This window comes from Budorcas taxicolor, chromosome 9 (genome assembly GCF_023091745.1).
Source record: "Budorcas taxicolor isolate Tak-1 chromosome 9, Takin1.1, whole genome shotgun sequence".
NCBI lineage: Eukaryota > Metazoa > Chordata > Mammalia > Artiodactyla > Bovidae > Budorcas > Budorcas taxicolor.
This window is the reverse complement of record NC_068918.1, coordinates 75,748,714-75,763,982: the sequence shown is the minus strand read 5'-3', so window position 1 is coordinate 75,763,982 and position 15,269 is coordinate 75,748,714. Positions and strand designations below refer to the sequence as shown.

The 15,269-nt window shown below is 35.9% G+C and overlaps 1 protein-coding gene across 1 annotated transcript in view; it reads right to left on the bottom strand.

Annotated features, from left to right (window-relative positions):
- STXBP5 (syntaxin binding protein 5) overlaps positions 1–15,269 on the bottom strand; it is a 164,775-nt gene that overhangs the window by 109,148 nt on the left and 40,358 nt on the right. Inside the window, exons 5-6 of the mRNA XM_052645571.1 lie at positions 2,219–2,353; positions 1,813–1,876 (exon numbers count right to left, since the gene is read on the bottom strand). Of these exons, the coding sequence (XP_052501531.1) occupies positions 1,813–1,876; positions 2,219–2,353 (199 nt within the window). The remainder of the gene's footprint in view (positions 1–1,812; positions 1,877–2,218; positions 2,354–15,269) is intronic.

Sequence of the window (15,269 nt, the reverse complement as noted above, 5' to 3'; positions counted from 1 at the left end):
ATAGTGATTAACTTCCTGGTATTTATGTAGACTAATTATCATGAAACTTTATAAGCAGAAAAAACATAATTAAAAAGAATGGAGACTGGTTTAAATTATGAAACAGATTCACGAAAAGAAAATATTACTGTTTTTTTTAGTGTATTAAAGAACCTAAACTAAATTTTATTGCTTTTCAGGGTATTAAAGAACCTAAATTAACAACAGCTAGATAATGACTGTATGGAACTTGTTTTGAGTATAAAAAAAGTATTATTTTCAAAAATACCTTTTAACATGAGCCTTTGGTTAATATTAACTTTTGCTAATAAAATAAAAATGCCAAAGCCTTTGACTGTGTGGACCACAGCAAACTGGAAAATTCTTAAAGAGAATAGCATACCACCTTACCTGCCTCCTGAGAAATCTGTATGCAGGTCAAGAAGCAGAAGTTAGAACTGGACACAGAACAATAGACTGGTTCCAAATCAGGAAAGGAGTATGTCAAGGTTGTATATTGTCACCCTACTTATTTAACTTATATGCAGAGTATACCATGCAAAATGGCTGGCTGGATAAAGCACAAGCTGGAATCAAGATTACCGGGAGAAATATCAATAACCTCAGATAAGCAGATGACACCACCCTTATAGCGGAAAGCGAAGAGGAACTGAAGAGCCTCTTGATGAAAGTGAAAGAGGAGGGTGAAAAAGTTGGCTTAAAACTCAACATTGAAAAGACTAAGATCATGGCATCTGGTCCCATCACTTCATGGCAAACAGATGGGGAAACAGTGAGAAACTTCATTTTGGGGGCCTCCAAAATCACTGCAGATGGTGACTACAGCCATGAAATTAAATGATGCTTGCTCCTTGGAAGAAAAGCTATGACAAACCTAAACAGCATATTAAAAAGCAGAGACATTACTTTGCCAGCAAAGGTCCATCTAGTCAAAGCTGTGGTTTTTCAGTAGTAATGTATGGATGTGAGAGTTGGACCATAGAGAAAGTTGAGTGCTGAAGAATTGATGCTTTTAAACTGTGTTGTTGGAGAAGACTCTTGAGAGTCCCTGGGACTGCAAGGAGATCCAACCAGTCCATCCTAAAGGAGATCAGTCCTGAATATTCTCGGGAAGGACTGATGCTGAAGCTGAAGCTCCAATACTTTTGGCCATCTGATGCAAAGAACTGACTCATTGGAAAAGACCCTGATGCTGGGAAAGATTGAAGGCAGGAGCAGAAGGAGAGGACAGAAGATGAGATGGTTGGATGGTATCACTGACTTGATGGACATGAGTTTGAGCAAGTGCTAAGAGTTGGTGATGGACAGGGAAGCCTGGCGTGCTGCAGTCCATGGGGTTGCAAACAGTCGGACACAACTGAGTGACTGAACTGAACTGATTAACCTGAGATTTTATGAAGAAAAATTTAGGAGAGAGAGGGATTATGTGGTAAGTATTATAAAAATTTTATAACTACAAAGTATAAAAAAGAATTCAAAACCAGTAGAAAATGGGTTTTGTCAGGATTATCAGAGAATCGGGGGAATTATTACAAATAAGCAAAAACCAAGTTAATAAGCTTTAATTGTATTTATTAAATTTTACTTGTTTTAGGGTTTTCTTCTTTAAAATGTAAATGATTTTAACTCTTTCACTTGTTCCTTATAATCTATAAATAAGCAATTGTTTATATGGTAGACAACCTTTGTTAGCAATCTCAAATTGTAAGTGTGATTACAATAGAGTAAGTGTGATTCCAGAATAGTTTGCATATGTAAAATAATGGAATTCATGCATTTAAATAATAAATATATTTATTTGAAACAATCTACCTTTCCTTCATCCATTGGATTATCACTTATATGGACAACAGGCCCTGGGTGAGATTTAGATGACCTAAAAGAAAAAAAGTGAAGATTTTTTTTTTCTCAACCAAAAATTGCAATACAACTACAGATTCATTACAACAGAAATAATGACTGGAAAATAAAGATATATTTACAAAGGCTGAAAACATTTCAGTAAATGATTGCTATCTTTATTTTACTCAATTCTAGCCTCAATTGGGGTATGTCATTCAATTCTACAGCTCATGTCAAAAATAAAAGTTGCATTATGCTTTAAAAAAAAAGTTCTACTAATATTTACTCAGAGAAAAAGAAGTCACACAGTTTAGTCATTCAGCTAAACTGAGGCCTACAGAGTAGAAACAGATACGCAACATTTGCTCAAACTCACAATTCAATGGCTTTATTCCACATAATGACGTAGCCTGAGAGTGTGAAGGACTCCACATTGACAATATGTATGTTACCTCGTTCAGTGCCCACATAGAGCCACTTACTCTGGAAAGGCAGATGGCAAAATGTAACCCTGCAAAACAAAATATATCCAAAGGAAATTAGATAAATACCTGGCAAATTTTATTAACTGTATTAGAGGAGTAATACTGATATATACAATTTAGGAAACAAAAAAAGATACAACCATCATATTTACCTCACTGCAGTTAATATTCAATTATACTAATTCTACTTTAATGTCAAATATAAGTCATTACGAAAATAAATAGCAAAACAGAAAAGACGAGTTTTGACATTACTGTGTGGTTTCATATCTGGCTATTTCAAACCCATTGTGTCACTTCAGGCTCATCAAAAACTGAATCTGTAAAGCCACAAACTGAGCTAACACTCATCACTCCTAGGCACTACCATATTTCTCAGAAGTTACTAACCACACTAATCCATCTCAATACCTGTGCTGACTATTCCTTCCATGCAAAATGCTCCTCCTGCTCACAATTTTCTTCTGCTCAAGATCTAGTTAAAATACCACCTTCATTTAAATCGATACCCCAATACTTTGTATCTCTATCTGGCTTGCCTTAGGAAACAGTCTACCTTTCTCACTAACTTGTAAGCCTCTGGAGGGCAAAGATCCTCTGCACTCAGGCTGAGATAATGATATTGGAATATGCTCAAATGATCTCTTTCCGATGATGTAAGAGATATTCATTGATACATTATAAAAATTTACAGGCATGAATTAAAGTTTATATCATTCAAACAATTTCAAACATTTTCTAAATAAGCTCAATTGATTACAAGGTAAAGAATGGAACCTACCTTGTCCTTTTTGTAGAACTTATTTTTAGTAAAATATAGTATGTTATGAAACCATATAAACTCATTTTTTTCAGACGTGTTGTGTCTTTCAAAATATACTATTTAAGATTTTAATGGAATAGCCCTTCAAATAATATACAATGAAGATAATCACTGCTCAACTCTTTAACTGACACTAAGCATTAGACAAGATACAGCATACCGGACATTTATTATTCCTATTAACATAATTTCATCACAGAGAAATTTCAAGATGAAAACACTTCAAATACATGCAACTCATGGTCTCACTATTTCCCAAAGGTAATAGATAATTACTTAAGGTTCATCATCTATATTTTTTGTTAAGTGTTTTATATGTCAGCATGTCATCTTTCCAAAGGATTTATTTGTAAACTGAACAAAGCAAAGAAATGACTCCTGAATCAAAAAAAAATCTTATAGTATCTTATTACTTTTTGGGCTTCCTTGGTGGCTCAGACAGTAAACAATCTGCCTGCAATGTGGGAGACCTGGGTTCGATCCCTGGAATGGAAAGATCCCCTGGAGGAGGGTCTAGCAACCCACTCCAGTATTCTTGCCTGGAGAATCCCATGAACAGAGGACCCTGGTGGATTCCAGTCCATGGTGTTTCAAAGAGTTGGACATGACTTAGCAACTAAGCAGACACACATTACTCCACAAGGCAGTAAGTCCACAGTACTTTTACGAAAACTTAGGGCTATATGGGTTTCAGAATTTTCCACATTTTAGAAAGGTACATAATGAGTATTTTGTGTATTACCTAGTATGGTGGTATGTTAGTCGCTCAGTTGTATCAGACTATTTGTGACCCCATAGGGTGTAGCCCACCAGGCTCCTCCATCCAAGGTATTTTCCAGGCAAGATTACTGGAGTGGGTTGGCGTTTCCTTCTCCAGAGGATTTTCCTGAGTATGGCAGTACATGGGTGGTAAGTCATTTAGTCGTGTCTGATTCTGTGTGACCCCACAGACTGTAGCCTGCCAGGCTTCTCTGTTCATAGGATTCTCCAGAAAAGAACACTGGAGTCAGTTGCCATACCCTTCTCCAGGGGATCTTCCTGACCGAGGGACTGGACCCACGTCTCTTACATATCCTGCTCTGGCAGGTGGCTTCTTTATGTGGTAACATCTGGTGAACGCACTATTTTTGAGGAATAATTTCTGGCAATTGTGTTTACTTGAGACATAATCATCATATGAAAGTAGTTTTGGGTGTACAACATAATACTTCAATATATGTAAATATTATACAATGATCACCACAATAAATCTAGTTATCCTCCATAGATACAGGTACAGTAAGAATTTTTTTCCTGTGATGAGGACGTTTAATACCTACTCTCTCAGAAAAGTTCAAATATATAACACTGCGTTATTACCTATAATCACTGGTGGTTGCTTAAAAAGCTAAATGTACACCCACCATATGAACCACCCACGCCATTCCTAGGTATTTAACCAGAAGAAGGAAAGCGTATGTACAGGTCTATACAAGACCTGTACACAAATGGTCACAGCAACTTTGCAAGAGCCCTAAAGTGGAAATAAACCAAAGGTCCTTCAACAGGTAAATGAACAAACTTATACACTTAGAATATTCAGTTCAGTTCAGTTGCTCAGTCGTGTCCGACTCTTTGTGACCCCATGAATCGCAGCACGCCAAAGTAAACAAAAATAAACCATACATGCAACAATACCAACTAATCTCAAAGTACTGAAGATGAGGGAAAACCAAACAAAAAAGATATACTACATGGTTCTGCGTACAATTTATATGCAATAGAAAAATGCAAACTAATCTACTGTAACAGAAAACAAGTCAGTGCTTGCCTGGAATTGTGGGGTAGGGACCAGTAATGGAAGACAGGAGAGATTACCACAGGAAACATTCTGGGATGACGGGCAGGTTCATTATTTGGATTATGGTGACAGTTTCATGAGTGTACGTATGTGTCAAAACTTATCAAACTGCACATGTTAAATGTGTGCAGTTTACTGTATGTCCATTATACTTACATCAAATTTTTTAAAATAAATTTTTCAGAGCTGTGTGGTTTTAGGAATTATGAAAACAAGATTGTGACTCTAATACAACTGCCTTGGTTTAACTTCTAGCTCCAACACTCACTAGCATGACCTTCAGGAACCCATTCAACCTCTCAGAGCTTTAGTGTCTAAGCAGCAGAGCCTCAGTGACAGGATCAAATAGACAAAGCATGGTAGATGCTTAAAATGGGGCCTTGACATATGTAAGCGCTCAATAAATGTTAGCTAATTATTATAAAAAACTAAATGCTACTCTACCAATTAAGTTATAGGCAAATTTTAACAACATGAAGAAAATAAATTACACTGATAGCATGCCAGGTACAAAATGAACAATGTGATAAATATCATAAACTATCTCATTTGAAACGTACCCTAAAGTGAAACATGAGTATAGCTGAAACATTCTGAAAATTCAAAAATAATTTCAGATTTGTATGGAAATACAAAAAACCTCGAATAGCCAAAGCAATCTTGAGAAAGAAGAATGGAACTAGAGGAATCAACTTGCCTGACTTCAGGCTCTACTACAAAGCCACAGTCATCAAGACAGTATGGTACTGGCACAAAGACAGAAATATAGATCAATGGAACAAAATACAAAGACCAGAGATAAATCCACACACATATGGACAGCTTATCTTTGACAAAGGAGGCAAGAATATACAATGGAGTAAAGACAATCTCTTTAACAAGTGGTGCTGGGAAAACTGGTCAACCACTTGTAAAAGAATGAAACTAGATCACCTTCTAACACCATACACAAAAACTAACTCAAAATGGATTAAAGATCTAAATGTAAGACCAGAAACTATAAAACTCCTAGAGGAGAACATAGGCAAAACACTCTCAGGCATAAATCACAGCAGGATCCTCTATGATCCACCTCCCAGAATACTGGAAATAAAAGCAAAAATAAACAAATGGGATCTAATTAAAATTAAAAGCTTCTGCACAGCAAAGGAAAATATAAGCAAGGTGAAAAGACAGCCTTCGGAATGGGAGAAAATAATAGCAAATGAAGCAACTGACAAACAACTGATCTCAAAAATATACAAGCAACTTATGCAGCTCAATTCTAGAAAAATAAACGACCCAATCAAAAAATGGGCCAAAGAACTAAATAGACATTTCTCCAAAGAAGACATATGGATGACTAACAAACAGATGAAAAGATGCTCAACGTCACTCATTATTAGAGACCACAAATCAAGACCACAATGAGGTACCACTTCACACCAGTCAGAATGGCTGCGATCCAAAAGTCTGCAAGCAATAAATGCTGGAGAGGGTGTGGAGAAAAGGGAACCCTCCTACACTGTTGGTAGGAATGCAAACTAGTACAGCCACTATAGAGAACAGTGTGGAGATTCCTTAAAAAGTTGCAAATAGAACTGCCTTATGACCCAGCAATCCCACTGCTGGGCATACACACCAAGGAAACCAGAATAGAAAGAGACACATGTACCCCAATGTTCATCGCAGCACTGTTTATAATAGCCAGGACAGGGAAACAACCTAGATGTCCATCAGCAGATGAATGGATAAGAAAGCTGTGGTACATATACACAATGGAGTATTACTCAGCTATTAAAAAGAATACATTTGAACCAGTTCTAACGAGGTGGATGAAACTGGAGCTGATTATACAGAGTGAAGTAAGCCAGAAAGAAAAACACCAATACAGTATACTAGCACATATATATGGAATTTAGAAAGATGGTAATGATGACCCTGTATGCAAGACAGCAAAAGAAACACAGATGTGTAGAGTGGACTTTTGGACTCTGAGGGAGAGGGAGAAGGTGGGATGATTTGGGAGAATGCATTGAAACATGTATACTATCATGTAAGAAACGAATCGCCAGTCTATGTTCAATGCAGGATGCAGGATGCTTGGGGTTGGTGCACAGGGATGATCCGGAGGGATGATGTGGGGTGGGAGGTGGGAGGGGGGGTTCATATTTGGGAGCTCATGTACACCCGTGCCGGATTCACGTCAATGTATGCCACAACCAATACAGTATTGTAAAGTAAAATAAAGTAAAAAAAAAAAAAAGAAAGAAAGAAAATTAATCATAAACAAACAAGCAAATTAAAAAAAAAAATTTTAAATAAGCCAAAATCATGAGTTGGACCTTAAAAAAAAAAAACCAGAAATATCCAACTTCCTGATCTGTACTGCTTTTTTGCAATTATCCATTATTCTTCAAAAAAGCAGTAGTTACTGGCTTAATACAATTACATGATCCACCTTTGATTTTAATATTAACAACATTATTTAAGTAATATGTTTACGAAGTTTAAACTTATCTGCTTAATGGTAGAGATTTTGGATATATCATACAGTATATTCTGTTCCTAGCACAGCAACACCATACTACAGCTGTTTCTCAAATATTTAAAGTGAAGTCAGAACAAATACTTTACTGTTCAGAAAGAAATCTAGAGTTTTTCCCTAGACTCAATTTTTCAATATTAGTTACCATAGTAAGGTTTTTTTTTCCTCCAGTCAACTATAAAACCAACTTACATTGCTGGGAAATTTTAAGCATCTTTATATTTTAATCTTTATCCTATTTAATGTCTAACATTTTAAGAAGGAACTTAAAATGTTTACTTACTGATCTGGCACAAAGACTTTAATATTATCCCTAGAATGAGTCTTGTACACTTAAAAACAATATGAACCATAGGGGTATATTTGTACAATGCCCCACCAAATTTAAAATTTACTCTGTTCCAAAACTACCTCGATTATTTAAGTCATTTGAGAAGGGGGAAAGTCAATTTTTTTATCACAACTAACTTGATAATTTCTTAACTAGCAAATTTTCATGAACATGTTGGATTAGGAATATAATGAGAAAAATAAAATTCCATGTTGCAATAAAATAAAACAATACCATGCCAGTGTTTTAGGGACAGGCCAATAAGAAAATATGGTTCCCCGAAATGCACTACTAAAATGAAGCAAGTCAATCAACATGCTTTACGAAGAAATGCAAGATTCTAAAATTTGGGGCAATTTAATTAGTCAGTTACCAAAATATGAAGCTGGTGGTTAACACAAACTGGACTTGACTTACTATAATGAGCTAGTGTCCTTTAAATTTGTTATACAAAAATGACCTTATTTCCTTGTTACAAAATAAGAATCTTAATCTTCTCTGTTGGAAATTAAGATATATAACTAAGGAAGCTTTTTATTAAATAATTGGTGAAAAATTATATTAATTGGTTACTTAAAAAGAATAACATGTATTGGCATACTGAAAACTATATGCACAGACTATGTACATGTTTGATATGTACATTTAGAGAGAGATTTTTGCTATTTAATGAATCTAAGAAAGCAATGAGAAAGGTCAGTTTTCATTCCAATCCCAAAGAAGGGCAATGCCAAACAATGTTCAAACTAACACACAATTGCACTCATTTCACACACTAGCAAAATAAAGCTCAAAATTCTCCAAGCCAGGCTTTAACAGTCTGTGAACCATGAACTTTCACATGTTCAAGCTGGATTTAGAAAGGGCAGAGGAACAAGAGATCAAACTGCCAACACCTGCTGGATCATCAAAAAAGAAAATTCCAGAAAAACATCTACTTTTGCTTTACTGATTATGCAAAAGCCTTTGACTGTGTAGGTCACAACAAACTGCAGAAAATTCAAGAGAAGGGAATACCAGACCACCTTACCTGCCTCCTAGAAATCTGTATGCAGGTCAAGAAGCAACAGTTAGAACTGGACATGGAACAACAGACTGGTTCCAAATTGGGAAAGGAGTACATCAATGCTGTTTATTGTCACCCTGCTTATTTAACTTCTATGCTGAGTACATCATGCAAAATGCTAGGCTGGATGAAGCACAAGTTGGAATCAAGATTGCCGGGAGAAATATCAATAACCTCAGATATGCAGATGACACCACCCTTATGGCAGAAAGTGAAGAGGAACTGAAGAGCCTCTTGATGAAAGTGAAAGAGGAGAGTGAAAAAGCTGGCTTAAAATCTCAACGTTCAAAAACTAAGATCATGGCATCTGGTCCCATCACTTCATGGCAAACAGATGGGTAAACAATGAAAACAGTGACAGACTTTATTTTCTGGGGCTCCAAAATCACTGCAGATGGTGACTGAAGCCATGAAATTAAAAGACACTCATTCCTTGGAAGAAAAGCTATGACCAAACTAGACAGCATATTAAAAAGCAGAGACATTACTTTGCCAACAAAGGTCCATCTAGTCAAAGCTATGGTTTTTCCAGTGGTCATGTATGGATGTGAGTGTTGGACCATGAAGAAAGTTGAGTGCTGAAGAATTGATGTTTTTGAACTGTGGTGTTGGAGAAGACTCTTGAAGAGTCCCCAGGACTGCAAGGAGATCCAACCAGTCCATCCTAAAGGAGATCAGTCCTGAATACTCACTGGAAGGACTGATGCTGAAGCTCCTATACTTTGGCCACCTGATGTGAAGAACTGACTCATTGGAAAAGACCCCAATGTTGGGAAAGAATGAAGATGGGAGAAGGGGATGACAGAGGATGAGATTGTTGGATGGCATCACCAACTCAAGCGACACGAGTTTGAGCAAGGGAAGCATGGCGTGCTGCAGTCCATGGGGTTGCAAAGAGTTGGATACAACTGAGTGACTGAACTGAAGAAAACAATTCATGATGGAATCTAATTTTTTTCAGGAAAAGTAGTCATGAAACAAAGGGGACTGAACAATCATTTCAAAAACAGTTCTGATCAAAAGATGTGAAAAATAGTGGAAATAAGGTTTCTACAATGAACCAAATATCACATACGGAAAATACTACAGTGATAGCTCCAGAAGATCTCATCTCCACCCACCACACGCTCTCTCTTGCATAATCTCCCCAGCACTAATGATAGGATTGGTAATGTGACTTGCACTGAGCAATGGAACATTAGTTGTTGTGCCACAAGCGGAGACTGAAAAGAACTTGCACATTAGGCCTTCCCTCTTCCTTACACTTTTGGAACCCAGATGCCATGTGATGAAACCCAGAAGAAACTTTTGGAGACAATGGCCCAGTCCATAGCAAGCATCAACCATCAGACATGTGAGAAGACAAACCTAGATGACCCAAGTCTGTAGAGCAACCACATGAGTGTGGTACATCGACTACAAGAGAAAATGACTCCTGCTAGGCCCAACTCAAGTGGCTGATGCAGAGAATGGTAAGCAAACAAAGTAATCATTATTTTAGCCTCTTAAATTTTGGGATGTTTTGATATTCAGGAATAGATAACTGATCTATTACATAATATAATCTATTCAACTAAAAGTTTTAGTTGAAAATGAAGTCATAAAACATGGGCAAACCAATTCTTAAAGCTCTAGAGCTATGTTAAGAGGGCCTCAGGAAAACTTGTTAGGAATGTAAGTGTATTTATCATGAAGCTAAAACATTACCTGTGATTAAAATCAAATTCATAACTATTTTTTTCGTGTACTTTTATCATAAAGATTTATTTTCAGGTGATAAACACCATAATAAATGACAGTGACTTCAATTTTTACTAATACCAGGAGACCAAGTTAAGTTTATGTGCTGACATTATTAAGGGAAAAGGTTATACCAAAAATAATTTATAATACTACATATAGTTGAGACCACATGGGAAACATTAAAACTCAGAAAACACTAATAAGGTTAAATAAGAATGGAATATTAACTTGAGGCTGAAAAGAAACTTTAAAACGAACAAGTTGAGCCAAAAAAAATAAAAAATGTGAATGAAACTAATACATTAGAAATACACAGATAATAAAGTTGAATTCCTTCAGTGTGTCACTAAATGGAGCTGTATTCTAACTCCCTATACTGAACTTACACATAAATATATTTTATGTACACAAAGTATTACTGGGAACACAACAATTTTTATATTTGCTTGAAGAACTTTAAAAAAATGTGCAATATGTTAACTGTTAGGGAGTGATACAAATATTCTATTCACTATCCTTAGCAGCAATCTATCAAATACTATGTAGTCAATAAGCACTGTAAGGAAGATTTACTACTACCAATTTTCTTTAACAGGAGAACACACACAGCCTCCTATACTGAAATTAACCACCCATAAAGAAGGGCATAATACACAGATGATTACAACTTTACAATTTAATCCATAAAAGAAATATGAGCCAATAAACTCCTCTACATGCTTAGACCACCATTCGATCAGCCCAACATGACAAGAAATATGTCATCACTTTTACAGTCTTTGCAAATATTACACTATCATGCACCTAATACTCAATAAATAGTCATTAAATGGACAAATGAACTATAAAAAGTTGTGAGAATTTATTAAGTTAGTTAACAAAACAATCAGATATTCTTGACTTAATCTCTCTCTAGCCTTGTGGCCTGGGCCTAATTTAAACCATTACCACTGATTGTTAAATCAATTCCAAGCTGCCCCAAGAGTTATCTTTTCAACGCCAAGAGAGGTCACAGACACCATTATCTTGCTTGAAAGACTCTAATGGCTTTCTATCTTCTACCATGATGCTCCTTAGGCAATATTTACTGACACTTTGTGGTATAAATGTCTGAGAAAGGAGGTTATAGTCTGGATTTGGTCAACTGCTACTCAGCATTCTCTTCCTATATCCTTCTACCTATATCCTCCTATAGGTCTTCTTGTCTTTGAGATGCTAGAAAGCTAAAACTTGTATTTGCCAAACTCTCCTATAGCTGGAATTCTAGATGATATTATGTTTCTAGTAACTGAATGTGCTTAAGATTTGTAGGTAGAAGTGAGGTGAAGACCATTTTTCTGCTGCTGTTTCTGCTGACAAGAATGTTCATGGAAACCTGAGTGTAAAAGCAGTGGAAACTGAACACGGCATTCCAAGATCTGCTCCTAGGTTTACAAGGCAAGAGGCAAGAGGTATGTCAGTAATAGTAAGGTCTAAAACTTGACAGTTTCAGCACACTTCCAAACGTACTATTAACAGTTCTACCCTTAAATTAAATGCCTTTATGCTAAAAATATCTACAGTGCTTTCTGTTCCTATGTTGAACCCTGGCTAACACAGCAAAGAGATGTACCTAATCAGCTACTTATCTATATGATAAAGTGATACATACATATGGACACATACATGATACATGTACATGATACACATAATCATAGTATCATATATGATACATATAGACATACCATATAATCGTATAAAGTGATCAAAAAATACCTACTTAATAACATATCTTGTTCAGACAACATTATTCATTGAATGATTAAAAGTTGGAAAAAGGTTGAAAATAACTTTCTTATAATTGCATACAGCTTTTCAGGAAGTAGACCCTGTTCATCTTTCCAAAATTATCCTTTATGGATTATATACCTAACAAGATGTAGTTCCTAACAAGATGTAGTTCCTGAAACATGTGAGATTGCTTTATAAATCAGAACATCTGAACATTATGGAAATTCCCTTTCCCCTGTGCCATTGTAGAAAATTCCTACTAACCATACAAATCTGTTCATATGGGCTCCTTTGTAATGCTTTATATAAAATTCCCGAAACATGGTGATACACCCCTTTTCTGGTTAATTTTAATCTTTATAATTTCATAAGAAAACTTCACTACATTTATATCACATTTTCCATTGCATTGTAATTAGCTTTTCCATCTCCCTTAGACAATTATAACTTCCATGTCTCTCCAGAATTTATTATAGTATTTGCATGAGTCAGGATCTTAATCGTTGTTTATCAAGTGAATTAATGCAAAAGAAAATAAAAAAGCAAATGTTATTTGATATTTTTCTTAAATCAATTGTACCTTATACTGTCCTGTTATTAGATGAAAATTTAAGTTTGCATTAATGACATGGAAATGTTCAAATATGCTCAAAACAGCAGAGTCAGCTGAAAGCAATTTATAAATCTGTCCAAAGGACTTCTTTTCTATTTGTAGTCCCACATATCTTTTCTGATAAACTGTCACAGCTACTTTAGAAAAATCTTCATCATATCTGTAACACAGAAGTAAAATGTAATAAAAGTTTCAAAAAATAAGCCTCAGAGATCTTTGAAGGTCATTTTACATTTGCATTGATTTACTATATTCTTTATCAATTGCATCTCAATTTTTACAAAACATTTAAGAACTTGGAAACAGGTCCAAATAAATCATGCTATTAATAACCCTTCCTGTGAAATGAGACCTTAACATCATCAATAGATGTAAAAAAACTGAGCATCAGTAAGTAAAACAGTGACTATCATATAGGAAAACAGTGTATGTCAACTACAGAAATAACCAACATCTGAAAAACACTGCTCCTTGTTGTATGGAGGGTTTCTGGGTTTCTTACAGTTCTGATTTTACTAGTATTACTCACCTTTAGGAATGAAGGTGTCAAAGTATTATTATATAACAAATGGTACAATAAACAAAAACTATCTGGTACTCCTGAGAAGAACCGGCTCACTGGAAAAGACCTTCATGGTGGGGAAGATTAGGGCAGGAGGAGAAGGAGGTGACAGAGGATGAGACGGTTGGATGACATCACCAACTCAATGGACAAGACTTTTAGGAAACTCTGGGGAGATAGTAAAGGTCAGGAAAGCATGGCATGCTGCAGTCCTTGGGGTAGCAAAAAGTCGGACACAATTTAGTGAATGAACAACTCATGCGCAACTGAGTTGTTAACTATACTTTTCCATTTCTATATTAGATTACTTAAAGAGTAAAGGGCATACTCTAAATATCTTGAGTCTATGGCTTGATTAATGAATAAGTTTCTTTCTCTCTCTATATATATATACACACAAAAGTGCATAAATATTATACAGATATATATATGCATACACACATGCATAAATATTACTCTATTTGTACATTTATGCAGACTTAAATCATTTGCCAGCAAAGGTCCGTCTAGTCAAGGCTATGGTTTTTCCAGTAGTCATGTATGGATGTGAGAGTTGGACTGTGAAGAAAGCTGAGCACCGAAGAATTGATGCTTTTGAACTGTGGTGTTGGAGAAGACTCTTGAGAGTCCCTTGGACTGCAAGGAGATCCAACCAGTCCATCCTAAAGGAGATCAGTCCTGGGTGTTCACTGGAAGGACTGATGTTGAAGCTGAAACTCCAGTACTTTTTGACACTGGAAAAGACTCTGATGCTGGGAGGGATTGGGGGCAGGAGGAGAAGGGGACGACAGAGGATGAGATGGCTGGATGGCATCACTGACTTGATGGAGGTGAGTTTGAGTGAACTCCGGGAGTTGGTGATGGACAGGGAGGCCTGGCATGCTGCAATTCATGGGGTTGCAAAGAGTCGGACACGACTGAGCGACTGAACTGAACTGAAGTCATTTAATAGTTTTTTATTATGTTCATCTTCTCTAAAATTTAGTCTCTCTGTAAGTCATAGTAATAGCCTGGAACTGCATACTCTTCCATATTTTTGCTCTATGTTCATAACATACACATAAGACAACATGAATTCGGACTGGGGAGGGAGTAATTGTTTCTAAAAAGAGTACTGTACAAATCGTTCTGAATTTCCTGTTCTTATCCATCAGTACCTGGTGAATGAGGTTTGTCTTTTAACTTTATGGTAAGTGTGTTGTACAGAACTTTTAATCCTTTCATTTTTAGCTTGTGTTTTTTATTCATGCTATTTAAGCACACCTTGCTCAGGTCTTACAGATACTCCCTGTCATTTTCTTTTAAGTTTTACATTTTCTTTGTTCATTTTGCATTTAGGTTTTTAACTGGCATGCAATTTATTTTAGTCACGAAGTAGGAACCACTTTTCCCCATTTAGATAAAAGCCGTCACAGCGTCTTTTGTTTACTGCAGCATCTTCTTTCTGCAATGACACCTTTGTCATATATCAAGCACGTATGTATCTTTCTTTCTCTTCATATACAAATTTCTGGAGTCCATTTACTGTGTTTTGATTCCTCTGTCTTCCCCTTGTAATTACTGAGCCATTTTAATCTATACTTTTATGATTTTTGATATTTAATAAATAAGCCCTGTTGTCTCATATTTCTTTTTCAAAACTGTCTTGGTTTCTCTGAGACTTTCTT